Source organism: Macaca thibetana, chromosome 11 (genome assembly GCF_024542745.1).
Source record: "Macaca thibetana thibetana isolate TM-01 chromosome 11, ASM2454274v1, whole genome shotgun sequence".
Lineage (NCBI taxonomy): Eukaryota > Metazoa > Chordata > Mammalia > Primates > Cercopithecidae > Macaca > Macaca thibetana.
The window spans coordinates 48,650,699-48,678,639 of NC_065588.1; the positions used below are offsets into that span (position 1 = coordinate 48,650,699).

Below are 27,941 nucleotides of genomic sequence, written 5' to 3' on the forward strand. Positions count from 1 at the left end.
GCCTAGTGTCTCAGAGTCTTGAAAATGCCAGGGCCCTCCTGTGATAGGGGTTCCCTGCCAGAGCGCCTCAGGACCCGTTTATCCACTAGTTTTCAGTAGCTGAAAATGACCACAGTAGGTGCCACCCATCTGTCCTTGAGCAGCCCAGGCCTTGGGGAAAATGAGAGAAGACTCAGGGAGCCAGGGAGTCTTATGGGATCATGGGTTTCTCTAGACCAGGATTTCTCAACTTCAGCACTATTGACAGTGTGTGGGCTGGGTCATTCTTTGCTTTAGGGCTGTTGTGTGCATTTGGTAGGATGTTTAGTAGCATCTCTGGCCTCAATCAGCTAGATGCCAAGCATCCTCCACCACCCTCTTGTGACAACTAAAAATGTCTCTAGATGTGGCCATATGTTTTCTAGGGGTTCTCAACCAGGGTGATCATCCACTGCCCCCACCCCAAGGCCTTCCTGGAGGGGAAAGTTCATGGGGAAAAAGACAGGTGAGAATGGAAGGAAGGTATGTGAGAGAAGGGAAGTATGTGAGAGAAGCACTGTGCGGGGAGAAAGAGCCTTGGGTTGAGAGTCAGGAGAACTGGGCTTCTCATTCCAAGCCTCAGTGGCCATTTGCCACATGTGTGACTTTGGGCAAATTGCTTCCAGCCCCTAATCTTCAGCTGCCTTCGCTGTTAAATGGAGAGATTGGACAGTATTCCTAAGATCCTTCTAGCTCCCTACATGGGATTGTGTTTGAAAGGGCTATGTTAATGCCCTTTGAGTGCCAGTTCAGTCATTTACTAGTCTGTAACTGTGGGCAAATCACTAAGCCTCACTGAGCTTTAAGTTCCTTCAAATTTAGAGTGGGATGATGATATCTACTGGGCCGTAGGGAGGTGTTTCAGATATCTATTACACATAACAAGTCACCCAAATGGAGAGGCTTAAAGCAGCAATACTTTATCATGCCTCAGGCTTCTGTGGGCTTACTGAGCAGTTCTACTTTACAAGATGCTGTTTGGAGGGCTAGAATGTCTGAAAGGCCAAAATCTCACATGGCTGGACTTGGTGCTGGCCACCAGCTGGGAGTTCAGCTGACGTGGTTGGCCACGGTGTATCAGTCAGGGTCCAATCAGAAAATAATAATTTGAACAGAGAAAGTTTAACATAAAGCATTATTAACCATAACAGAGATTGGCCAGTAAAAAGCAAGAACTCTAAAGACCACAGGAGCTGCAGCCATAAGGAGCAGCCCCTACCCCCAGGGCTTTTCTTCGGCATCCAGAGATGGCTATTCTGCTTTCACTAATTGTCTCCTTGAGCACATTTAGGCTCTGCCTGATGCCTGGGCCCAAAGTCAATGTCACAGGTTTTGAATTTTGTTTCAGCAGCATCTCTCTGCCAGGTACCAACTTGCCCTCCACTTATCTATTGCTATGTAACAACACATCCCCCAATTTAGTGGCTTAAAACAACAATATTTTTCATAGTTGTGTGAATTGCCTGGGTAAGTCTTCTGCTTCATATCATTGACTGGGGCTCTGGCCCTGCTGAAAGGTCCAGGATGGCTTCACTTGTAAGGTTGGCATTTGGAGCTAGCTCTGGTCAAGAGTTCAGGAGCTGATGGCTGGGGCTTCTGTTCTTCCCTATGTGCTCCAATCCCTTTAAGGCCTCCTGGGCACGGAAGCTGCAGAAGGTGCTTTCCATCAGATTCTATTGGTCAAAGCAGTCATGCGGCCAGCCCAGGATCAAGAGGAGGAAAAACAGACTCCACCTTTGATATGAGCAGTGCCATGCACAGAGAGGGAGGAGCTGTTGGGGGCTCATCTCTGAAGATAGCTACCACAGGAAGATTAAATAACACAACACAAATAAGTTTGGGGTATAGTGTGGCATACAACAGATACTAAACAATTAGTGTTTATGACTGCTCTTGTTGTTATTACTATCATCATGACATCATAACAGTGCATTATTCCCAGCCTCTGAATAGCAGGGGAAGAGTGGGCTGGTAGGAAATACTGGGAGCTGAAGGTTTGGAATCCTAGCTTTTGTCAGCAGGAGTGTGTGGCCAAGCTCCTTCAGCTTTTGGAGCCTCTGGTAGTTTACCCACTTGATAAAGGCAGGTGATAGCAGCAGCCCACTGAGTGAATGAGAGCTTCAGCTGGTGTACAGAGAAGGGTGGATGTCACAGCACTGTTACTCTGGGTACTGGCACTGCCACACTGGCCCTATCTCAGGCTTGTCAGCACAGAGGGATCCACCATCCAGTTAGCTCACATTCCTTAGCAGCCAGCAGGAAGTTTCCAGAGAAGAGGCAGCTGGCTCTCTGTGAAGCATGGAAGGCCTCATGAATTGGCTCATAGCATCTACCTCTGCAAGAGGATGGGAAAAGTGCCTGGAAGGAAGGAGGAATGAGAAACACCCTTGGGTGAAGAAAGTTTTCATGGAGTGGAGTTGGAGCTGGGGTAGGAGGGGCCGTGGAGGAGGATGTAGAAATGATGTGCTCATTTTCAGCTTTTAGAGGCATTGGAGAGCAGCCCCCACTCTCCTTGGCGGCCTTCCTGACACATCAGAGCTCCTGGATGGCCCCATGCTCCAATTCCAGCCTCATCTCTATCTCTCACATACTGTTCTCCATGTCTGGAGCACCTCTCTCCTCCTGGTTAACTCCTTACTTCAGTTCACTTCTTGCTTTCAAATGTAAGCTTTGCAGGGACAAGCATCTTTAACTATTTTCTTTTCTTATAGGAACCCAAGCTTGTGTAACAATACCTGCTACACAGCAGGAGCTCAATAATGATTTGTTGTTGAAATAATGAGCTCCTGGTTTTCCTTTAGGTCTCAGCTTCAATATTATCTCCTTTAGGAAATAATCAGCTTTGCCTGCTTAACAATCCTCTGGCTGTGATTCTCTTTTTCTCCCAGCACCAAGGCTCAGGGTTCTTCATAGCCACCCCCTCCTTGGTGGAGAGGTGGCAGTGGTGGTGGAGAAGATGGGGCTCAGGGACTCAGGACCAGACTCTCCAACAATCTTTTCTAGCCCCTTGAGCTGGTTGGGTGGAAGGGAGATGAGTCACCACCAGAGGCATGGAGCCTCTGGGTTCCCCCAGGTGGCACCTCCATGACTTCCTGAGGCTGGCAGTCCTTACAGTATCCTCCTTAACCCCCAAGAAGGGAGTGTTAAACCCCAGAGCAGAAATCAGAGCCCCTTCCCAAGAAAGGCAGAACTGAAAACGCCCCTGGAAAGCCTCTGGTCCAACCCCTTATTTGACAGGTGTTCAGGGCATCTTGAGTCAGTGTAGGGGAGAAAGGTCGGGGGCAATGAGGAACAGGAAGCTGTGACAGGCACTGAGCGATCAGTCAGAGCTAGACATACAGGGGATGGTACATTGTATTTAAGTCTGGACTTTGTTCCGGGGACAGTGGTGACCCACTGAAAGCGCAGCCTTGGGTTTCATGAAGGTCTCTTTAGCTGCTGTGAGGTGGGGCATGGAAGGGAGAAGAACAGGACTCCAGGCAAAATGGTGGTGGCTGGGTGTGCTGGCAGCAACAGGGAGAGAGGAAAGAGGGGCATGGAGAGGTATTTACGAGGTAGAAAAAGAAGTCCTTGGGGCTTAATGAATATTGAGGGTACAGGCGTGGATAAATCATAGGTTCTGGTTTGGGCAACTGTGTTGATGATCTTGGTAAGAGAGACTGGAGGAGACTCCGGTTGAGAGGGTGGGAAGCAATGAGTTAAGCTGGAAGGTGTGCTGAGTTCGAAGCATCTCTAAAACTGACAAGTGGAGTTGTCTTGTAGGAACTGGAGCTGGTGGGTCTAAGCCGAGGAGGGAGGGTAGAAGGAGAATCATCAGGGCTCTGAAGCCCAGGTGGGGGATTTTAACCAGGGAGGACATTAACTGTGGGTGGTAGCTGAAGGTGAGAGACTGATGCGACTGCCTAGGGAGAGTGGAGAGAGGTGGGAAAAGGCCCCGGGGTAGTTGGATGTTTGAGGCAAGGTGCAGGGTGAGGTGTAAGTCAGTGAGCAGAACTGCCTGGGAGGAGCTGAGAGCCTGGCCTGGGAGATAAGGAGGTGAAAGGCCCGAGGCTCAGGAATTGGGAAGTGGTAAGGAGAGAAGGCACTGGGCAGCCCCTGGAGCTTGGGTGAAGGCTAAAGGGCCCTGGGAGTGCTGGAGATTCCAGGCGGAGGAATGGAAGGAGGTGGGTCCTCCAAGGACATCCTGGTGAGACGGGTGGGAAAGGCCAGGGGCTGGGTGAAGGGGAGGAATGAAGAGGGCCAGCAAGGAAGGCAATGCACAACACTGGAGGTGGGCTGCAGCCTTGCGAGGACAGTTCCAGGCCTGATTCCTTGAGGGTGGGGTGAGGGGCTTCTCAAAGTCTTCCAGAGCTCTCCAGAGCTTTCCAAGTGGAGGACAGGAGAGATTGGGCCAAGCAGCGGGCAGAGGAGCCTCTTAGCCTTGGGGTTGAAGCTGTGAGGTATCTCAGATGAGGGCAGTGAGTGGGGCAGTTGAGGGAGTGAGTAGACGGTGTCCTCATGTCAGCTGTGGAGAAGGCTGCCAGGTTCTGAGGAGGTGTGTGCATGGGGGAAGGGTGGGCCAGGGGCAGGTGCCAAGGCTCTCATCTTTCCCTGTTTGGTGGGCAGCATGAGGAGCACGTGGCAATGGGGTGGGGTCCAGACTGACAAAGGGTGGCCCCCGAGGGTGGCTGCTGGCCCTTTTGGCAGTTACTGCTATGGTACCTATGCGGTAGGATGGCTGGGTGGCAGAGTGAAGATATGCTAGGAAAAGAAAGTGGGGACTGCGTATGCAAGAAGGGGGCAAAACTCAAACACGCACACAAGCATGCTTACACGTGCATACATATAAACATGCGCATGCACGTGCACTGCCTTCCAGCTGATCCTCTGGCCTCCTCGGTCATCTGCAGAGCCAATTGGAAGAGCAAAACCCTGTGCCATCCAGACTGATAGGTGTGACAGGTAGAAGGTGTGACAGATAGAAGAGCACAGTCGGCACTGCCTGGTTGGGAGATGACAGAACCATCTGGGGATGAGGCCCTATCGGTGTCCAGGCTGAGAACTGGCCAGAACGACTCTAGTCTTGAGGCCATATCATCAGGCTGGGGTGCTCACCAGCTGGTGGGTGTGGGTGGGCCCCAGGAAAGCAAGACATTACGGCAAGAAAGCAGGTCCCCAAGTTTATTGAAAAAGGGGCGACAAGAGGCCAGAGAGGCAGGGGGAACAGTCTCACAGTGCTCCTTCCAGGAAGGAAGGCCCTTCTCCCCGGGAGGGGCAGAAGGCTGAGACAGGGGAAGGAATGGGTCTATTCCCCAGCCGCAGGCCCCTTTCCAGTGGGATGAGAGGTAGGGAGGAGCCGCTGGTGGGAATGAGCTGATGGTGTATTCTCAGAACACAAGGGGAAAAGCCAGCGATGTGCTGCTGTTCTCAGTTGAGGGTTGGGCAGTGGCACATCTGGCAGGCAGAAGGGGCTCCCCTGGCTCTCTTTTGGGCCACTTAACACCTCCCCTGGCTGCATGAGCCCCCTCCGCAGGTGGTGTTCAGCTGGCCACAGGGCTTGCACAAGCCGGTGCTCACCACCAGGTTCCCGTTGCAGGGGGCGCTGCAGACGCTGCCTGTCACCGGCCGGGAGCCGGACACACAGAGGTCCCCGCACACAACCCCACCCCGGGAGCTGCTGACACCTGTGGGAACAAGGGCAGGGTCAAGAGACCCCTGCTGGTGGCTGTCCCATCCAGCCACCTTCCTTTGGTCTGTCTGATGTGTCGGCCATCCAGGGAAGGATGCGAGGAACCTCCAGTTCTATTCAGAAGGTGTGGAGGGAACCCTAGCCTGGGAGCCAGCAGACCGGGGTTCTGGTCCTGGTTCTGCCTTGTGACCTTGGGGATACTCTATCTGGCCCCCAGCTTTCTCACCTATACAAGGTGAAGGTTATGAGTGTCATCTGAGGTCCCTTCTTGCAGTGACATCTTATTATTTTTCCCCTCCCTAACACATTGATGCTGTGAGGTTCTTTCTGCCAGCTAACCTTAGTCTCTCTTGTCGCATGACCAATCTATCCTCTTTACTGGGGGAATTATTGGAAACACTCCCCGCAAAGTCTCTGCATATACTTGTAGTCAAGAAGTCCTTTGTCCCCAGTCTACATGTTCCTTTTCAGGGTTCAGGATACTTACAGACATTCACAGCTTCAACACCTTCACACAGCCTGAGTGGGGAAAAAGTAAGGAAGGGGAAGATGAAAGAAGTCAGAATGAGGTCATCGAATTTCCCCTAGGGGCCGACATGGGTCATCTCAGGGCTATTTCTGACCCACATTTATGCCCTTGTGCAACTTAGAAAAAGTTGCCTTTCTGGCAGAAGCAATGTCAGGTCACACTATTTAGCAAGCAGAGTATGGTTGGATTTCAGCTCTCACTTGTCTTTCAGCTGTCATTTGTCTTTGTGCAGTGAACAACCTGAATAACCATATTTGTCAGGTCTGGATAGGCTCAACCTTCAGAAGGGGAAGGCCCTCTTGGGAAGACGAGGTCAGGGGTGGAGTTTGGCCAGCAACCCTGCCCTAGAATAGGTGATGTCCTAGAAACCAGACAGGGTATAGATCTCGGAAGAACTGAGAATGAGACAACTTGAAGATGTGGATCTGGGATCCATAGAGGCAAGAATGTCGCCTGGGCACTGAGACTGAGATAGGGAAAAATCAAAGGTGGGCAGGTCTATGCAAGTGGAGTGCTTAGGGCTGGGCTGGACCCACCTCTGCTCCTCGCCCTCCAGCAGGCGCCTATAGGTGGCGATCTCGATGTCCAGGCCCAGCTTGGAGTTCATCACCTCCTGGTACTCCCTGATCAGGCAGGCCATGTCCTGCTTGGCCTTCTGCAGGGCGCCCTCCAGCTCGGCCAGCTTGCAGCGGGCGTCGCTGAGGGCTGCCTCACCCTGCTGCTCAGACTGGGCCACCGCGGCCTCCAGCTTGGAGTTCTGGGTATGGAGAGGAGAAAGTGAAGTTTAGTTTCCTGAAGTCCCAGCCAGTCTCCAATAGGATCATTCAGCTTCTATCTTTAAATACTGTCTCCCCAATCAGCTTCCTAAACCTTTCTTCCCTCCTCACTTATACCACACACACACACACACACACACACACACACACCCCACACAGATACTCACACACACCTTGGCCAAGATAATCAGAAATATCTCAGTAGATTCCTCATCTTACCCTGTCACCCTGAGATTGCACTGGGAAGACTTTTCCAGAATCTAATTCAAATTCCTCTGCTGAGGGCTAACTCCAGTCTCTTCCTACACTGAGGGGTGGGCCGGGTTCACATACCTGGCACTTGGCATTCTCCACCTCGGCCGTTAGCCTCTGGATCATGCGGTTTAGCTCATTGATCTCCTCCTTAGTGCGGCGCAGAGTCTCCCCGTGCCTGATCACCGTGGCCTTCATCTCCTCACACTGCAGGAAGCAGAGATGCTCATGAGGCTCAGGATGAGACATCCCATTCATTCGGGACAGCACAGACGATCACACAGATTGTGCAGCACTCGGCCTGTGCAACCACACATGGCAGTCCTGCCCTGCCACCCCAACCTGAGAGCTATTGGCTTTTCTGTTACCATCCTTAGGGATCGGAATCCCCAGACAAAGAAGCCTTTTCTACTAGATACCTCGCATCCCTCCCACTGCCATGTCTAGCAGGCAGGAGTCCTGTGCCGCTCACCTTGCTGCGGTACCAGGACTCAGCCTCCGCCCGGCTGCGGGTGGCAATGTCGTCGTACTGTGCCTTGATCTCGGCGACGATGCAGTCCATGTTCAGGTCCCGGCTGTTGTCCAGCTTGACAACCACAGAGGTGTCTGAGATGTGGGACTGGAGAATGCGGATCTCCTGCAGGAGGTGGGGAAAGGAAGGACAACTCACTTACCTGGGCTTCTCCTAATCCCTGGATGCCTATCATCCTTTTGGCTCATTGGGAGCAAACCTCTCATGTTTGGAGAAACAAACCTGATGAAGTCGCATAACTTTCTGCACAAATAGGAAATCTCTTTAGAGGAAAACACAACCGTTTCTCAACTGCTTGCTTTTGGAATTATTTAGGCCCATGTGCAGCCAGCATGGTCCAGATGCTTTCCAGGGGCTCAGACCCTGTATGGGGGCCTCTTTCCCTTCTCCTAGACCAGCCCCATGAAGGAAGGCTATTGCTGCCAGAGAAAGTCCTGGGCCAGAGCAATGGGTTCAAGTCTGTCTGATGCTGTGTGGGGTCTACGCTGCAGTCCACTGGCTCAGGGGAAGGATGCAGGGCAGCTTCCCAGGGCACAGTTGTCTGGGGTGCTCACTCTCCTGTCCCTTACTAAATTTGTTCCTTTTTGGTGCTCCATCCCTTTGCCTCCCTGCTCCTTCCCTCTCCTTGCTCCCTGCCAACCCTCCAGCCGTGAGCCTGGGTTCATATGTCAGTAGGCCTGGTTCATGCCTGTGGGTGTCTGGGCAGGGGGTCAGGGATCCCATGGGGGGATCTGTGCCCACCATGGCTGAGAGCCCCTCACCTCCTCATACAGCCGCCTCAGGAAGTCAATCTCCTGGATCAGGGCCTCCACGTTGGCCTCCAGGTCTGACTTGCGGAGGTAGGCGCAGTCCACATCCTGTGTGGGGTAGAAGGGGCTGTGAGGCCGGCTCTCCTCAGAGGGCTCTAAGGACCTGGCTGCCATGTGGCAAGACAAAGAGGATGGGTGGTGGGACTCAGGGCGAGCTCAGTGCCAGCTGGGCTTCACTCACCTTCTTTAGAGCCACAAACTCATTCTCTGCTGTGGCTCGAAGTGTGACTTCTTCTTCATACCTGAGTTGAGGAGGGAGAACAGGACCTTGTCTGAACAGCTCTTGATCTTGGCCATGAGCATGCGTGCAAAGGAGCTTCCTTCCTAGACCTCCCCCTGCTCATCTCCTGCCCCAAGTGAAATGGGTGGGGCTCTGGAGGAACCAGGCTGCTGGCCCGGGCCTACTGGGACGAGCTGGAGAAATGAAGCACCCACTCCCCTGTTTTGTCGGAGGTTGGGAGGACAGGAATCTGGAAGCTGAGTGTGTGAATGAGTGTGGTTGGGGAGTGTGAGGTGCTATTTTTCTCACCCAGGTCTCCATCTTCTCTTCCTTCGAGCCCTCCCCTACCCTCACTCAGCAGCAGGTGGTGGGATCCTCACTCTGTCTCTCCCCTCCTGGCCTGAGCTGTGGGAGGCAGCTCAAAAGATAGGGAGGGAGGGGTATCCTGGGCCTGGGGAGTCCATGGAGAGAATGTTACTGAAGGAAGCTGGCCACCCCTCAAAACAGATTCCTTCTGAGGATCCAGTGCGTATTCTTCATATCATATATCACACTTTGTAGCTGAAGGGCTAGATTTATAACTCTGTCATGCCTGCCTTCCAGCAGACTGCAGGCTCCACTAGGACCCGCACTGTGTGGATTGCGTGGCCCTGCGTCACTGGCACCAGCACAATGTGCTGGCATGTGGTAGGTGATCAGATTGTGTTAGCCGAGTGAGAGAGCAAACTTAGGAAGACACATGTCCAGGACTTTGAGATCTGGTCTCAAAGGAACCAAGGAATACAAGTTTTTGTGAAAAATGGGTGGAGAAAGGGAGAGAGCATTGTTTCCCTGATCTGCTGGTGGAAAGACAAGCTGAGCCTCCATCCCCCACACCCAAGGGACCCCTGTGTCTCGGTACAGGTTATTCTCCACTCTCAGGCAGAGATGCCAGCTGCAGACTGGACACTCCTCCGGGCTCAGGGAGCTGCCACCATGCTCTTTCCTGTGCCCAGCATCCCTCCTGCCCTCACTCACTTCTTCTTGTAGCCCTCCAGCACCTCCTGCACGTGGTTGAGCTCTGAGGCCAGCCTCCCACTGTCGGCCTCCACGCACTCGGCCTCCCGCCGCAGAGTCTCGATGTAGCCCTCGAACAGGGGCTCCAGGTTGCTCTGGCAGCACTCGCGGTTCTGGAAGAACTGCAGCTTTGTCTCCAGCAGCTTGTTCTGCTGCTCCAGGAAGCGCACCTGCCACCCAGAGGCAGAACCTAAGAACCTCTTCTTGCAGCATCATAGGGCAAGAGGGGTTCCCAGCACCAGGGCCTGAAAGTCCCCAACTCTCTGACCCAGAGTTTTCCCTGGAAGGGGTTATGTCATCTCTCTCAAAAATGCCACCAGGGCTTAACCAGTTCCCCACCTGGAAGCTCTTCCTGGGAGTTAATCTCTTCTAAGTCAGTTTACCTGGTGTCATGGAAAATGCTTGGAGTCCAGATTCTGCTGCCACTTGTTAACAATGTGCTCCTGGATAAAGCACTCACCCCCTCTGTAGAGTGGGGAGGTTAAATCTCACCTTACTATGAGGATTAAAAGAACCGTTAACAGAAAGGAACCCCACACTGAACACTTACTGCTGTTCAATCACACCAAGCCAGGTGGACCTTTTTAGAAAGGCAGACTGTAGAAGTTGAAAAATAAAGCATGTGCCAATTATTCAAACCCTATAACAACAATGCAGTTAGAATAATAGTTACCTGGAATATGAGAATAGGAATGTCCTATGCTCCAACTCCCTCATTTTACTGATGAGGAACTGGAGGCCAAGGAGGTTCCCGGACTGCCTGAGAGCTCACAATGGCAGAGAAGAGCTCAAACCCTGATCTTCTGCTCTGCAGGGACATCTCCTCTCACTTTGATAATTATAGGAAATTTTCACGTTCCTCTCCCAGCCACGAGGTTGGCCCATACTCCACCCAGCTTCTTTTGTCTAATAACTTGGCCACACCCTTAGTAAGTCCTGTCTTATGCTATTCTTGGTCTCTCGTGCTATTAGAAATTCCAGATTTTTTTTTTTTCCGATCCTTTCTGGTGGGCATCTCTCTAGTGTGATTTCTCTCTTGAGGTTTTGGCTCTGGAGGGCTTTTTCCAACCTCAGAACATCTTCCTAGTCAGAGCCTTTTCTCCCAGTCTCTCACATCACTGCCACAAGGTGGTTGCCTGGATTCGGTGGAGAAGGTGCCTGCAGACTCGAGTTGGACACTGACTCCACAGATGAGTTCAACCAAATCCAGACTGTGCACTGCCTGCCTCCCCATAAAGCCCGTGAGGACGGGGACCATGTCTCTTGCTCACCCCTGGATCCTAAACCCCAGGAGCAGTGGCTTGGACAAACCACTCTAGCCCTGGTTCAGCGGCCAAATCACTGTGTGGTATAGAAAGAGCTCTGTGCCGTCCATGAGACCCACTTCCAGACACTCTTCCAGCACCACACTTACTAGCCCTGCCTTGATGGAGACAGCACCTCCTTGGCATTTAAGCAGTTATTTGGCTTCAAATGCCCTGAGCGCCCACAGAGTGATCCTTTGCTCACTAGGTGATATTATCACTCAGTATGGAAGGCTCTGCCTCTCGTTCTGCTTTTGTGTTTTCAGTTAATCTCCCCCATCAGTCTGGCAGCTCCTGGCCCTATTTTTGTTTTCTGTCTGTGTCCTAGAAATATGACTACCTTTCCCTTTGGCCTGGGAACTTCTGTGGGCAAGTTCTTGCTTTTGACTTCCCTGTCAGTGCCCAGCCTGAGTCCTGAACATGAGTGGGGGTTCAGGAAGGGTATGATCTAGGACGCCCACCTTGTCGATGAAGGCCGCGAACCTGCTGTTGAGGCACTTGATCTGCTCCTTCTCCTCCTGCTTCACGCACTGCGCGTTGGGGTCGATCTCCAGGTTGAGGGGCGTGAGGAGGCTCTCGTTGACCGACACGGTGGTGATGCATGGGGGGCTGGGTCCACACACGCCCCCGGAGCGGTAGCCGAAGCTGCGTCCACAGGAGCCGGCGCGGAAGCCGCCGCACACGCTGTGGCTGCCGAAGCCCCCGGAGAGGCCGCGGTAGCAGGAGATGCCACGGTAGGGGGCGGCGGTGATGCAGCAGCGGCCGGGCCGGGGCCCGCAGGCGGAGACGCAGCTGAAGTTTCCAGGGCGGAACCCACAGCCCATGGAGATGAAGCCACAGGTCATGATGGAGGTTAGGAAGTGTCTGGACAGTGGAGAAGATGGCAGAGGATGGAGCCAAGGTCCCGAGCTCCCTGGCAGATGGCAAGCCCTTTTATGTGCCGGGAGCAGCTGGCGTTAAAAGAGGGAGCACAGAGACAATAGCTGAATTTTATTGGCTTGGCATCACCCTGGCCTCTTAAGCTAGAACCCTGCTTGCCTCTTCAGTGTGGCTGCATCAACAATCCCTGGCCACCGGCCTTGTTTCATCTTCAAAGCCCTTTACAAGCTTGCTCCTTGCTCCTGCCCCTCCCATTGGAACTGCTGTGGAGCCGGAGAGGGGCTCCTGAAAGCATCAGCCGCATTCCACCTCCAAGCTAGGGGAACGGGTGCAGTGACCGGGGTGAAGCCTGCTCCCTGAACCCTGTTCTGAAAGGGGCAGAGCTGGGCTGTGGGCCCTGGACCCACGGCCCAGCCCTGGGGTGGAGTGGCCGGCCTGTCCCAAGGAGGAGGCTGCCTCCCAGACAACCTCTTGCTGTAGGCTTTCCTGTCTTTATCTCAAAGGCAGGTTCCTTCCCTCGTTGTCAAGATTGGCCTCTCCTATCCTATTCCTGCCCAGAGCCTGGGCAGGGATGGGAGTGGTGGTAGAGATTTGGGTCGGGGGAGGGCATGGTCTTTGCACTTTGGGTATTCCTAGTGCAGGGACACCATCTGGGACACGGAAGAAACTGATTCAGAGAGTTCTGGTCAGAGCCAGGCTATACTTCAGAGTTCCAGGTGTCATTGCTGATGGGATGGGGAGTGGGGAGTGTGGAATACCTCAGAGCTCCAGGGACTGAGCAGGGGAGGCTTCATGGAGGAGAGTGGGGACCTGGGCTTGAGGAGGATCGGGGTGGGGTAGTACAGGGTTGAGAGATGACCAGAAAAGAGTCCGGCTCTGATTTGCAGACTAGACTATGTGTATTCATTTATTCAGGAAATACTTATTTGGTGCCCACCAACTAGACACTAGCCACTGTGCTAGGTTCTGGAAATCCTGCAGAGACCTGGGGTGCTTGGAGGTAGCATGCATGTGGGGGAGCCAATATTTGGCTAGGGAGAAAGACGAGAAGCCGTAGGTGGGGGGAAGGCCCCCACAATGTCCAGGCTGACTGATGTTCTTTAGGGTCCCAGGAGGGAAGCTCAGTGATGGGGTCTTGAGGTGTATGTTATCACCAGGAAGGAGGGAAGCTGCGGGAGGTGAGGGACGTCAGCAGGGTCCTTAAATGAGATCACTGTCTCACCTCAGAGAATGTACTGGGTGGGAGAAGGGTGCTAGCTCATGCAGCTGTTCCCAAAGCCAAGCTCTCTTACTTTGGGCCCTTGTTCCTTTGGGTGAGGATAGGCAATGGCTTTGATGGATGGACAGTGGGACCAAGCCAGGAGGTTTACCTTAACCCAAAGACCTGAGCCCATCAACACTTCCAAACACACATCTCTGGACTGCTTTTGTCAGGAGAGGATGAGGAGGACTCCACTGATGGACCTGTGTCCTGACCCAGCCACAATCCAACACTGACCCAGTCTGGGCTAGTAGTAACCCTCCTGGGACTCTCATCTTTTGCCCTTCCCACTCCCACTCAGGGTGAGTGGGCCAGTTATATCCTAGAGTGGAGATCTGGGAAGAGGGGCCCATATTCTGTGGGCCTGAGGGAGGGCAGGTGATAGTGCTGTTGAAGTCTCTTTGGGAGCTGGACATCTGCCATGGATCCAAAAAAAAGGACTCTCCTAGCCCCTCCTCTTGGGTCCTGTGGACAGCCTTCCAGAGTCTGGGTCTGTGGGCTGTGTGATAGGGGATCCTGGTATGAAAGACACACCAGGGGAGCACAGCCTGGGGGTACCTGGGGGCCTGGAGGTGGCTGATTGCAACTGAGTGGCTAGAGGGATTTTGAGGGCATCTTTGAGGGAGCCTGGGCTGGCTGGTGCTGTCATGTTCAGTCTTGGTTGGGTCAAACACATGCTAGACAGCCAAGAAAGACCAGGCTCTTCACCCACTCTGGAACCAGTGAGCACCTGAATGCTCTCTACACATATCCAATGATTATGGGGGATTGTTTCTTGGTGAAATGCTGAGGACTGCAGGTCAGTGAACCCTCTGTGAAGCATTTCCCCATCACCATGCTGGAAACTGCGCTGCTGTCTTCTGACCTGGCTCATCTGTCTCAATCCAGCAAGCTTGGATCGTGTTGGACCCCTCCACCGAGGGGCTCTGTATAGACATATGACCTCCTTGGGGTGGGGGAGCCATGACCATGCCCACCCCTGCCCTGATTGGAGCTGAAGATAGCATGGACCCTGGAGATAAAAAGACCACATTTCGAAGCCCAACTATGTCTCTTACTAGCTTTGTGCCATGGCACAAGCATTTTCCCCCGGGTCCTTACTTGTGAAATATAAATGGCAATCCACAGCTTGCTGGGGGTTGGGAGGACTGAGCGAGTGCCTGGTGGTGGGAAGCGCCACCCCCACCTCACTTTGTGCTAGCAGGGTAACTGGGTCTTGGTTGCAGGCACCTGGCAGGGCCTTGCAAAGGGACAGTGTACACAGCTAGTGAGATGCAGAGTACCATTCCTGGGTAAGCAGAAAACAGTTTTACAAGGCAATCATTGCCACCTCAGAAAGCCTTAATTAGAGCATCTATTTGTAAACGGCTCAGAACAAAGGGAACTGCAGACCAGGAGTCCCTTGAAAACAGACTTAGACAGGAAACTGACAAAGAGACAGCAACACCCAAATCCCCAGGCTGCCTCCTCCCTCCTGGGCTCCAGGCTGTGATTGGTTCCTGCCCTAACCATGGGCCCATAAAGGGTCCGGCAGAGCCACAGGCTGTTTCAATCAGCAGGACCTGGACTCTGTGCGTGCCCTTCACACCTGGCCTGGGTTGGCCTGGAGGAACGACCGCTTGCCCTGTTGATCTGGTCCTCAGATTCCTGCCTGCATCTCTTGGGGTGCAACCCCCTGGCCTTATTCCTGTGTGTTTTTCTGGTGGCTGCCTGCCTGTCTGCTAGGTTTCTGATACCCTGGTGCTCTGACTTTTGTCACTTCTTTCTTGCCTTCACATTTTGTTCCTTCACATTTTGTTCCTTCACATTTTTTGTTCCTTCTTAATGGGTTTTTGATAAACAACTCTGAGATGAACATTAATAAACACATCTTTGGGCATATGTCTAGTAATTTCCTTAAAACAAATTCCTGGAGGTGAAATCGTTGAGTCAAAGGGGACTGTTCTGGTCTTCTCCAGGTGTGCCAGGCCACAGGTTGCTGACCTGGCTGTGGAAGCGACATTTCCATGGGAAGCCTGCTGCAGTGAAGTTGTTAGATCTGGGAGTCCTGGAAATGTGGCTGCAGCTCTCATTTCAGTCACGATGTGTGTGTGACACGTTAGCTAATCTCTGTAAACCTTGTGTCTTCATCTGAAAAATGAGGATTCTAATACTGGCCTTTTGGGCCTTTGTGAAGATGACCTGGGGAGAGGGGTGCATGTGAAGCCTGTGGAAGGTGTGCAATCCAGGAGGGCAGAAGTTGCATGCGGCTTCCTGGTCCAGGCAGGAAGAATTCTTTGATACCTCCAGTTTTGCCTTTTGGCCTTGAACTCACAACACACCTCCAGAGCTGATAAGATATGGCACCTTCACATACTCACTACTATTTACTAAGCAAGTTCTCTGTACTGAAGAGGAAGGAGAGGGATTTAATACACGGCCCCTGTCCAAGGATCCAACAGTGTAGTTGGGCAGATTTGTAAGTATGCACAAGTTGTATTCTGGATGAAGCAGTTCTTCAAGTCTCCTCTTCCTCGTGGGAGCTTGCTTTGGTCTGGAGCAGTCAGAGGCTTTGTAAGAAAAGTCAGACTTGAGCTGGGATTTGAAGGATAGAGGGGTTTGGAAAGGTCAGAAGGGTGGAGGCAATGCCAGGAGTGAATTGAAGAAGACGTGTTCACAGGGCGGTGGATACCGCTGTTGAAGCTTAGAGGATGTCACACCTAAAGGATGAACTTGAGGCACATACCAGTGAAGACTGAGAGCAAGACAAAGGCGTCCATTCTTGAGGCCATGCTGTAAAGTACTAGAATTCCTGGCCAAGAAAAGAAATGTGTGTAAGAATTGGAAGAGAAGAGATAGAACTGGCATTATTTTCAGACAATGGGATCAGTTGTGTAGAAAACCCAACACAGTCAACAAATACAGGGTAGAAGTAACAGGAAAAGTTGAGCTGTGCTGCTAGTTATAAAGTCAACTTGCAAAAATCAAAAGTGCTTTTCTTTATCAGTGACAGCTAATCAGAAAATATATAGAAAATATGGGCCGGGCGCGGTGGCTCAAGCCTGTAATCCCAGCACTTTGGGAGGCCGAGACGGGCGGATCACGAGGTCAGGAGATCAAGACCATCCTGGCTAACACGGTGAAACCCCATCTCTACTAAAAAATACAAAAAAAAAAAAACTAGCCGGGCGAGGTGGCGGGCGCCTGTAGTCCCAGCTACTCGGGAGGCTGAGGCAGGAGAATGGCGTAAACCCGGGAGGCGGAGCTTGCAGTGAGCTGAGATCCGGCCACTGCACTCCAGCCTGGGCGACAGAGCCAGACTCCCTCTCAAAAAAAAAAAAAAAAAAAAAAAAAAAAAAAAGAAAATATGGCTGGACACAATGGCTCATCCCTGTAATCCCAGCATGTTGGGAGGCCGAGGTGTGCAGATCACTTGAGGTCAGGAGTTCAGGACAAGCCTGGCCAACATGGTGAAACTCTGTCTCTACTGAAAATACAAAAAAAAATTAGCTGGGCACATTTGTAGTTCCAGCAACTCGGGAGGCTGAGGCAGGAGAATTGCTTGAACCTGGGAGGCGGAGGTTGCAGTGAGCCGAGATTGTGCCACTGCACTCCAGCCTGGGTGACAAGATTGAAACTCCATCTCAAAAAAGATACCATTCCTAAGAGAGATTAAAAACAATAAAGTATTACATAACTTTATAAAGTATGCACAAGATCTCTAGGAGAACAATATAAAACTCTCTAATAATAATAAAAAAACCAAGAAAATCTGATTAAATGGAATTACACTATATTCAGGAATACTTTGACCTAGCATTCTAAAGTTATAAATTGCCCCTAAGTTAGTTGGCAAATTCAATGCAAACCCAACAAAAATTCCAGCTGGATTTATTTTGAGGAACTTGATAAAATTAATTTTTTTCTGAAAGAGTAAAGTTTATTTATAGCAAAGCCAGTTATGAAAAAGGAAAGCAAAGAGGAGTCTGTGGACTCGAGATAAAATAGTAATAATAAAGTGTGCAGCAATATGCCAGTAGACTAATGGAGCAGCACAGACACTCACAACAGGCCTCTTCCCATCAGTGAAACCTGGTATTTAATGAGGGTTGCAACAAGCAAAGGGCCATTTATTCAGTCGGTGAGATTTGTAAAAAAATAGACACACCATATGGAAAGCATAGAGCTGGAGTCTAGTTCATACCATGTCCCATGGGAAGCCTCGGATGAATTAAAGGCCAGGACAGATAAAGCTAAAAGGCAAGCAGAAGGCCATGTAGGAGAATGTCCTTACTTATGGGTGGGGAAAGATTTCTTAAGCAAACCTTAAAAATCAAGACCAACAGGTAAAAAATGGATCGACATGACCACATTGAAATGAAAAATTCCAGTTTAGTGAAAGACTACATAGAAAAAATTAGTTGGTAGTTGATAGCCTGGGAGAAGTTTTATATGTGGAGAAGTTCCTTATACACATATGTGTGTGTGTGTGTGTGTGTGTGTATAAGAAACGTCTACATATGTAAGGAATGCCTGCAAATCCACAAGTAAAAGAAAGGAAATCCAGTAGAAAACTAGTTAGGGATCTGAATAGACAGTTCATCAAAGGGAAAGCCCAAATGGCTAATAGGAATATGAAGAAATGCCGACTGCCCCCAGTCCTTAGAAAGATGCAGATCAGGCCACGAGATGTATTTGCACCATCAGAATGGCAAGGATCAGAAAGGTGGATGTGGAGGGGTGGGAGGATGAGAACCCTCTGGCACTGTGGTTGGGATCGTGGAGTGTTGTAGACATTCTGCAAAGCAACGTAGAGTTGTTCAATGAATTCAGGCATGTGTAAATGTGTAAATGACCCAGCACTCGCACTCCCGAGAGAAACCCAACCCCACATATGAAAGCAGCCCTTATGCAAAGAACAGGCTATTTATTGTGGCATTATGTGTAGCAGAAGGAAGTTGGAGGCACCCTAGCAGATGAGTTAGAGAGCTTTGCTGGGGCCAGCCTGAAAATCAGGCCCAGGAGCCTTCAGATGTCTTCTGCTGAGCCTTTGGTGCCTGGGGAGATGCATCTTGAAAGTGGAGCTTTTGGGAACTAAAGCTGCGAAGGCATATAATGGGCTGGAGGAGGGAAGACTGGCTCAAAAGATCTGTTTAGAAAGTTAATGTCTGGGGTGGTGGCAGTGGGCTGCCCAGGGAGGGGTACACGGCCGAGTGCTGAGCGCATGTAGGGAAGCCCCTGGGAAAGTGAAAAAAATCCAGGCAGGGAAGAGCCAGGAAAGCCACACTCCACGCTGATCAATGTAGGAGGGTTTCTTGTAGGAAAAGGGCTTTCCTAGGTGGCAGCACTGGGTACCTCCTGATGCCAGGCTAGGGTGCCCTCCCGTGGGAACATTGTGGCAATGCTGGCAGTCCAGGACATCTTTTCTAAGGCACGCTCTGCAGCAGAGCCATGACTCACACGGCTTCTCTGAGCCACAGAACTCAGGGCTTTGCTCTATGAAATGGATGCACATCATGCAGGTGTGATGCAGCTGGGTGAGCTCCAGTTCCAGGGTAATGACAAGCATTTCGGGGCCACGGTTTTCTTCCTGTTCATCTCTGACACTCCTCCCGTAAGCCTTCTGAACGATTGGAGGGGTTAGCCCTGGAGGGCGTCTTGTGCCACCCCACCCTCCGTGCTGTACCACTCCTGCTGGATCCCTTCAGAACAGGGAGGCTCTAGCTAGGCTGGGCAACCTGAAATGGGCCTTATGTTGAACCCTAAGCCAAGCCCCGTGCTTGAGCTTGTTGGTCACCCTCTGCCTCTCTGGTTATGCCCCACACATTAACCTGGTCCCCCAAAAGTCTTGCTCAGCACTTCCCAAGTCCTCTCCACCCTGCACCCCACCCACTCCCCTGAGATACACACCCATCCTGCTCTCCTCAGGAGCCCTCACAGTGCAGGCTTTCAGGGACCTGGGTGCGTGGGACACCCCTCTGGGTGCTATCTGGACCAGCAGTGTCCTCTGGAAGCAGTGAGGGGCTGGGGCTGGCCACTCTTCCCCTCATGGGGTCTGAGCAGCAGGGGAAGGGTGGCCACTGCTCTGGATGCTGTGAGTCTGTGGGTGCTGCCTGAGGGTGCAGGAGCTCCTTAGAACAGACACAATGAGCTCTCCCTGCTCGGACTGCAGTCCCCAAGTAAGACAAATTTGGCTGTAAAGTCACTAAATTTGGGGACTTAGTAACTGCTGTAGTAAAGTGGAACAGACTTACCTTGATTCCATAATTTGCAATCACTGTTGAGTATTGGCATCATCTTATTCCAGAAATTAAGAAAATTGAAATTCATTGTAAGGTTTCAGTTTTAAGCTCTATTTAAACTTCTTCTGTCTGCCCACCTCCCCAACTAGGCCACCTCCCCACATGCCCAAACTAGCATATTTATGGCTCTCATGGCCTGGTGGGATGGGGGTCTTTTCATCACACATTTCCACCTTCCTTCTCTTTTGAGATTTGCAGCATGTATTGAGTCAGGGGAGGGACGGTCAGGCAGGGCTCCCTGCCTAGGAGATAGCTTGTTAGGGCAGCAGTCTCCGTGGCTGCCTCTAAATTTAGGTGGTGGCCCACAAGCCTGTTGGAAGGTTGATTTCACAAGGTCCCCTACCCTGGTGCTGCCTTGCAACATATGGCCACATCTTGCCCTCCATGCTGCTGGATGGCCTTCCATCTAAGTTGTCCTCGGAGACCATCTTTTGGGCCTGTGGCTAAGAGGGGTGGTGACCAGGTGTGTGCAACTCTCTTAGAAGAGGAGGGATGCTGACAACCTCTTGTGCTCAGCTTTAGGCCTTGGCTGCAAATCGGGGAACACAGGAAAAATGCATCTGCTCTGCCCTTCCTCACAGAGTACCACAGCAAATATCCTAGCTTATTGTACATAGCCCTCCATAGGATTTTAGGGCTACTTATTCACCCTAGAAATCAGAAAAGCCTGCGTCTCCCTTCCCCATCAGATGCAGGAGACTCTAAGCTGCTCCCTCAGATACCCACTTTCTTCAGCCTGGTAATGTACACCCTCTTCTCAGAACTCTGCACCCCAGAAACACTGCTTCTGCCTCCATGCTGCCTCAGGTGTAGCTGCGCCCTCCCCCTTCTTGTCCTGGGTCAAAGCTCTTATTCTGCCCTGAGCTCTCTGTCCTCTCCCTCAGCTATCAGTCTCACTTAGTTTGGAAGCATCTTAGAAGCAGGGTTCTAATTCACAGACAGGGACCTTCTGCTGATCTAGAATTATGAGAGAAACAGGTGTTACTTTGTAAGGTACTAAATACATGAAGTTTCACTTAGAACTCTTCTGTGGGGACAAAAATATTTCTAAAGTGAATTACTGGCTTTCAGGCTGCATTAAGTACATTGGATATAATGTGAAGTTTACTTGGAGGCTCAGGGTTGCAGGGACCACGGTGCAGCCCCCATGGGCTCTCAGGGACCATCTTGCGCAAGCTTTTCCTTTTATGGACTGGGAATGGCATTCTCTCCTTGCTATGTTGCTGCCTCATCTTTGCATCAGCCAGCAGGATGGCGACTGTGGTGCAGCGCTTTACTGATTATGACGTTTTGCATCTGGCCTGCACAATGACCCTGAGTTTGTCCTGCAAACCAGAGATGGGTAGAATAATTTGTAACTATGCTAAATTAGGACCCCATGGCGTGTGATATTTTCAGGTTCACATTGGCTTGAGATGCCTGTGAGACCGTAAGGTGGAGATAACAGTAGAAGTTACCATTTATTGAGCATGTAGTACAGTATATGTTACTCACTGTGCTAAATACATTGCACAATTATCTCATTTAATCCTCTCAACCAGCTCAGGAGGAGCTTGGTCAATCTTGATGCTTTTAATTGACTTATACTGTATACAGGGAGGGTATTGCCCAGAGAAGGGCACTTGGCTTGTGTTTGCCATTCTGTTGTCTTATCTGCTTATTCCTGACACAAAACTGTGCCTTGGATGGTGATACGGTTTGTCTGTGTCCCCACCCAAATCTCATCTTGAATTGCAGTTCCCATAATCCCCACGTGTTGTGGGAGGAACCTGGTGGGAGGAAATTGAATCGTGGGGGCAGTTTCCCCCATGCTGTTTTTGTGATAATGAGTTCTCATGAGATGTGATGGTTTTATAAGAGTCTGGCATTTCCCCTGCTTGCACTCATTCTCTTTCCTGCCGCCCTGTGAAGAGGTGCCTCCTGCCATGATTGTAAATTTCCTGCGGCCTCCCTAGCCTTGTGGAACTGTGAGTCAACTAAACTGCTTTTCTTTGTAAATTACCCCGTGTCAGGTATTTCTTCATAGCAGCGTGAGAATGGACTAACACAGATGGCAAGATGGCTTTACGTTCAACCTCCAGGAAAGCAGAGTTCACTTAATACCAAGCTCTCAGTTGAAAAGCATTTTGCAGAGGGGTTCCAAATGCCAACAACCATCATCCTTGTTGCAGGGGGACCTGTTGAGTGCTTGTCATTAAATGGGGAATAGTGGCAACTGAGGACTCCCCTCTGCCCAGGTGCTGTGCTGTCACATCCAGCTTCCTCTGGACAGTCAGCCAGAGTGATGTGGGGTTTAGGAGACTGGCCTTGGGCAAGCTGGCTCTTGTACTCACCTGCTGGTGACCAACCCATTTAGCTGAGCCTTAGTGACCTCTGGAGTGAGAATACTACATCTTCCGGAGACTGTTGTTAGCCTGGCCACCAGATAGTTCTAGGTCTCCCCATTTCCAGACAAGTGGCAGGATTGCCTTTCCCTGCCCTTTGGTGTGACTGGCTCCAGTCAGTGAAGTGTGAGCAAAAGTGATAAATAGCCTAGCTCGTCCTAGGCTATTCCAGTCCTGATGCTGCATTGTCAGTGTGATCCCCAGACCTCTCTGTCCCTCTGCCACAGCAACTGGAAAAATTCCGGGGAGTAGTTGCTCCGTCATGGCTGTTCCAGGGACCTGGAGTAAGTTTATTAAGAAGCAAAGCCCTGGCCGGGCGCGGTGGCTCAAGCCTGTAATCCCAGCACTTTGGGAGGCCGAGGCGGGCGGATCACGAGGTCAGGAGATCAAGACCATCCTGGCTAACACGGTGAAACCCCGTCTCTACTAAAAATACAAAAAACTAGCCGGGCGCGGTGGCGGGCGCCTGTAGTCCCAGCTACTCGGGAGGCTGAGGCAGGAGAATGGCGTAAACCCGGGAGGCGGAGCTTGCAGTGAGCTGAGATCCGGCCACTGCACTCCAGCCTGGGTGACAGAGCAAGACTCCGTCTCAAAAAAAAAAAAAAAAAAAAGAAGCAAAGCCCTTAGGCAACAATGGTGGATGTGGAGGATGAGTTAGAAGCAAAGCACTGTTGTTTTAAGCCACTGAGATTTTGGGGCTGTTTCTTGCCACTAAATAGCCTAGCTGATTCCAGCTGACACCCTCCCACATTGGGTTAGGGGAAGATTAAATGAACTGATGCCTGGAAAACATTGAGCACATTCTGCCCATCACACATACTTGATACAAGTTAGTGTTTTCTATGTTTCTTCGTTTAATGTCACCTAGGCATTTCAACCTCGACATACCCAAAACTGAGCTCGGACACTCATCCACAAATACCATGCCTGCACTTCCTCCTGCTCTCCATGCAGTGAGATTGCACCACTTCCCAGTCTCTCTCACAAGCTGCCAACCTGAGAACCATCATCTGGACTACTTCTTTTCTCTCCCCTGACATCCAATAAATTGATGTGCCTTCTAGATACTTTGTGGTTCTTTCCATTTCCTCCAACACTGTCTTAGCTCAGGCCTATGTAATTTTTCATTTCATTTCATGTATTGGCTTGTTAGCTGGATTTCCTGCTTAATTTATTATGCTCCACAATCTGTTCTTCATCCCACTACAGTTGATCTGGCCATGCATCCAGTCTCTCCCTCTTCTCACCCATCCATCAATTCATTCATCCTGATCCACCCACTTCTGTGTGTCACTACCAGTTGAAAATTCTTCACTGTTGACAGGAGAAAGTCCAAACTCCTAGGGGTGGTACACAGGTCTCTGTGTCCTGGCCTGGCCTATTTCCGACCTCACTTCTCATCACGCTGCCGGGGAACAACACCCAGTTCCAACTATGCTCAGCAGCACTTCTCTGAGGGTCATTCTTGATCATGCCTCTCTACCTTTGTACACGTTATCCCCTGGGTCTGGAAACTCAAGACTTGGTTCAGGGGGCCTTTCCTTTCAACAGAGCCAGGCATCTTTGCACATCTCTATTAAGATGTTACAGTACTCATCACAATGTACTGCAGATGTTTGATTTTCCATCTTGTCCAGTAACTGTGAGCCACATGAGGGCAGGGACTCACTGTGGTCCATTTTGGTGTCACCAGTGTCTAGTGTGGTGACAAATAGGTACTGGATAAGTAATATGGATTGAATGGATGGATAAGTGGATGAGGTTGGGCCAAGGACTCATGGATGAGGAGGAAGATAGGCACTCAGTGACCACTATGTCACCCCTATAGGCCACAGAGCACCAGCTTGCATGGCCATGATACCATCAACAGGCACATTCAGGTAGGTACTAAGTAAAGGCTGGCTGCCAAAGATGAATGCCAGGCAGGGCAGCTTGGGTGGGCCATGAATGGGGCTGCCTTTGTAGTTTTGTTCTCTGTTGACAGGGACCTCCAGTCCTGGTGGTTTCCCATCTGGGGAGTATGGCCAAAAATTGTCAGCTTTCCTTCAGGAGCTGAGCATATCAGAAGATCCAAACTGAGATCTACCCATCTGTGTTTTTTGTTTTTGTTTTTTTGGACACCCTTATAATGTTGCTGATGTTAGTAAAAAATCCAGCTATCCTTAAGCTGGAGGCAAAAGAGAAAGGCCATGTAGTGCATTCATCTCTCAGTCCCTAGAATAGAAGATTCTTAGCTTTTCTTTGGCAGTTTATCCAGCATCTTACAGCTCAAAGGCTTGCTCCATCTTGCAAGGTGAGGCAAAGAATCGCAACATCAGAACTTTGTTCCTCAACGACTATTTGGAAGAGAGTTGCCCTACGGACAAGTGTACACTCTCAGTAGTGTTAAGTGAGCAAACAATAAACTTTTATTGTGTTTGAGCCATTCAGTGGTGTATAGGACTGTGTGCAGGGGCAGTGGGATTGCTCCACCCTAGGTATAGACCATAAGAAGTAAGTTTTTTGTACAGAACTTAACAACAATAATAAAATAGACTAAAAATTAGTCTTCATTATCACCAATCATCAGCAATTCTAAACAATGTCAATGATAATAAATTCTTCTCCGTCAGAGCAGACTGCTTCCATCCTCCATTCTCCTTTGATGATTTGTCATCTGGGCTATTACATTTTTTTTTTTTTAAACAGCAGCGAGCTTTGTTTATACTACGTGAATACAATAATGCATTTGGTAATCCAGGACATTCTTCCTGCCCTGCACTTAGGTCCTTCTGGGGAAAGTGCTCTCGGATACTTATCTCTATATAAAGCTGCCATGCTTTGTGCTGTGTGACCCTGGATACAAGATTAGCAAGATTAGGCCAGAAATTGGGCCAGAGGTAACCATGACCAGCATGGATATCAGGGAGAAAGCCAGTCTTGATGGGAGACTCTGCTTAACAGGGGTGTTACATATGAGATGCAGATCTACTAGCCCAACCCAGTTTTCTATCTTTGAGAATATACAAGCACAGCCCCCTCAAAGAAAGCAGGGGCAGCTGCTCCTGAGATGACACCTCACGTGGGCTAGTGGAGATGCCATTGATACTGAACAATGATAAGCCTTCTTCCATTAGTCTTTGCACACCATGGAGAAGAAACTTGATGCTACTGCTGAGATAGATGTCCTTTCTCCCTAATGTCCTCCGTTATCCTCACCATATTCTCCCATCATCTAAATTGCTGAAACATGGGTCTTCCTTGAATCCTGAAAAAGCATGACGAATATAGGGAATTAGCAGGTTAACATGGAATGTCAACAAAAAGAGATAATTGTAAATTCATAGGCTGTTGGGGTGGAACTCATGACTTAAGGACAGACTATGAAGAAGGCATTTGAAAATGTTATGAAATCAAGGAAGGAAGTATTTAAGTGATGATAAAGGAAAGAGAAAAAGAAACAAAACTGCACAGAAAATTACCTCACCAGAGAATGGAGATGATGCTTTGGAAACTACAGACTGTAAGACTTTAATATTGTTGAATGAAGAATTTCCTGTATCAGAATACATGCCAGATACCTGAACACGGATGTTAGGAACAGAGCACCTGCAATTATTGAGGTCCATTCCTAGCAGTTTTATCTCCCAGAGGGCAGAGGAATCCACGGGACTAAGTCCTTTCCTGGTCCAAAAAGGTCTAATTGCTGACATGACAATAAATAAACCTAAGAGAAAGATAGCTTGTTCCCTGCTTTTCCATCACAGCAATGGAATAGTGTTTTTGGACATATGAATATTTACCGTAACTCTAGAAAAGTGTGTTTTACAATTGAATTTCAAGAAATTACTGGTAAGACACAGAGACCCTAGGAAGAAATAGAAAATAAAATTCTGCAGGTACTTTCATAAATAATTTTAATGAAAAAGGAAAGAGCTAGGCATGTAAAGAAATCAATGTTGCTAAAGAGAGATATTTGAATCCAGATTTTTTTTTTTTTTTGATGGAGTTTTCCTTTTGTTGCCCAGGCTGGAGTGCAATGGTGCAATCTCGGCTCACCGCAACTTTCACCTCCTGGGTTCCAGCGATTCTTCTGCCTCAGCTTCCAGTAGCTGGGATTATAGGCTTGCACCACCACGCCCAGCTAAGTTTTTGTATTTTTAGTAGAGATAGGGTTTCTCCAAGTTGGTCAGGCTGGTCTCAAACTCTTGACCTCAGGTGATCCACCCACCTCGGTCTCCCAAAGTGCTGGGATTACAGGTGTGAGCCACTGCGCCTGGCCTAAATCCAGATTTTAAAAGGCTACCTTTATAACAGCCTGAAGGCAGGCTATGTAATATCAATTCCAAAGACAACAAAGTAAGTTGACTTTTATTTTCTGCAAGTAATTCTTGAAACCAGAAGCAGCTCAGGGATGCACAGGTGAGGAATGGGGCACAAGGTGAGGAGGAGGTCTATTGGTTGAGGAAAAGAGTGTGACATTAGCAAATAGAAGCAGCAAAGGAAAGCACTCAGGGCCTGATTTGCTTCTTTTTTCCTCATAAGAGTGAAAATAGTCACTCTTGAAAAGCAGGAGAATGTCATGTGGTGAGCTAGAGGTCAAAGGCATGACATTGAGGCTTCATCTTGATGCCTTAGAGGCCTAGGGCTCAGATAATATCACATTCAAGGGGACCGAAAAAACATGCAGAAATGATGGAGAACAACTACCAGAAATCTTGGGAGAGCGATGTCAGCAGGATGGTTCCAGCCCTTGACCTCCCCAGAGAAATACCAATTTAACAATCTTCTATGGACAAAAATATCTTTATGAGAGCTCTAGAACCCAGGTGAGAGGTTATAGCACCTGTGTAGAGCAAAGAAATAAGAAAAGATGTAAGGTGTATTGAAAAAGCGTAAGAAGGATAGCTTCACCAATGTCACCCTTCCCCCAAGCTTATATAGCACAGTGCAGAAAGAGAGAGCGGAGAGAGAGAGAGAGAGAAAAGAGAAAGATCCTCTCAGCCTGGGAGTTCTGCTGTGAAAGGGAGAATGAAGTGAACTTCCAGCTTTTCTACAAACCCTGGCATTAGGCCCATATACCCATAGATTCTGGCCCCTGGCATTAGGCCCATCTGTAGACCCTGGCACCAGGCCCAACTGAGCATCCTAGATCCTGGCACCAGGCCCACTCAGCTGCAGACCCTGGCACTAGGCCTATCTGCCCACAAACCCTGGCACTGGGCCTACCTATGGGCCTTGACACCAAACCTGCCAGTTTGTGGACCTCAGCACTAGCCCCACCTGAGGACCCCATCACTATGTCTGTTTATGGATTCCAGACCGTAGCACCAGGCCCACTTGTCTGAGGACCTTGGCACTGAGCACACCCTCCTGTAGACTCTGGCACCAGGCCCACCCAGATTGCTGACTGGGGTGACTGCTGAAGGGCTTTCCCTGCCAAATCCAGCCTAAAAGGAATGGAAGAGGTGACTGCTTCTTCAAATGCACAGACATCAATGTAAAGCTACAAAGATAATGAAAAATCAGAGAAGCATGATGCCATCAAAGGAACAAAATAAAGCCCCAGGAACTGAGCCTAATGAAATGAAGATCTATGATCTGCTTGACAAATAATTCAAAATAATAGTGTTTGTTTATTTATTTATATATTGATTTGAGATGGAGTCTTGCTCTATTACGCAGGTTGGAGTGCAATGGCGCAATCTCAGCTCACTGCAAGCTCCACCTCCTGGGTTCAAGTGATTCTCCTGCCTCAGCCTCCTGAGTAGCTGGGATTACAGGTGCCCACGACCACACCCAGCTTATTTTTGTATTTTTAGCAGAGACAGGGTTTCATCATGTTGGTCAGGCTGGTCTTGCAATCCTGACCTCAGGTGACCCACCTGCCTCAGCCTCCCAAAGTGCTGGGATTACAGGTATGAGCCACCATGCCTGGCCCAAAATAATAGTTTTAAATAATTTCAGTGAATGACAAGAGAACACAGATAGAC

The 27,941-nt window shown here is 50.0% G+C and overlaps 1 protein-coding gene across 1 annotated transcript; it reads right to left on the reverse strand.

Moving 5' to 3' along the window:
• Nucleotides 1–5,164: 5,164 nt before the first annotated feature.
• On the reverse strand, nucleotides 5,165–12,069 carry LOC126931051 (keratin, type II cuticular Hb3). Its single transcript, XM_050748771.1, has 9 exons — nucleotides 11,626–12,069; nucleotides 9,822–10,030; nucleotides 8,766–8,826; nucleotides 8,537–8,632; nucleotides 7,716–7,880; nucleotides 7,325–7,450; nucleotides 6,752–6,972; nucleotides 6,174–6,205; nucleotides 5,165–5,681 (listed from the first exon to the last, which is right to left on the reverse strand). The coding sequence occupies exons 1-9, from the start codon at nucleotides 12,007–12,009 to the stop codon at nucleotides 5,494–5,496; spliced, it is 1,482 nt and encodes a 493-aa protein (XP_050604728.1). The 5' UTR covers nucleotides 12,010–12,069; the 3' UTR covers nucleotides 5,165–5,493.
• Nucleotides 12,070–27,941: the final 15,872 nt, after the last annotated feature.

Excerpts from the sequence above, each read along its gene's own strand:
- LOC126931051 (XM_050748771.1), bottom strand. The coding sequence starts at position 12,009 with ATGACCTGTGGCTTCATCTCCATGGGCTGTGGGTTCCGCCCTGGAAAC. Across the intron at positions 7,451-7,715 it reads AGTCCTGGTACCGCAGCAAG|TGTGAGGAGATGAAGGCCAC; the intron begins GTGAGCGGCACA and ends TGCTTCCTGCAG. Across the intron at positions 6,206-6,751 it reads CTGGAGGGCGAGGAGCAGAG|GCTGTGTGAAGGTGTTGAAG; the intron begins GTGGGTCCAGCC and ends TTCCCCACTCAG.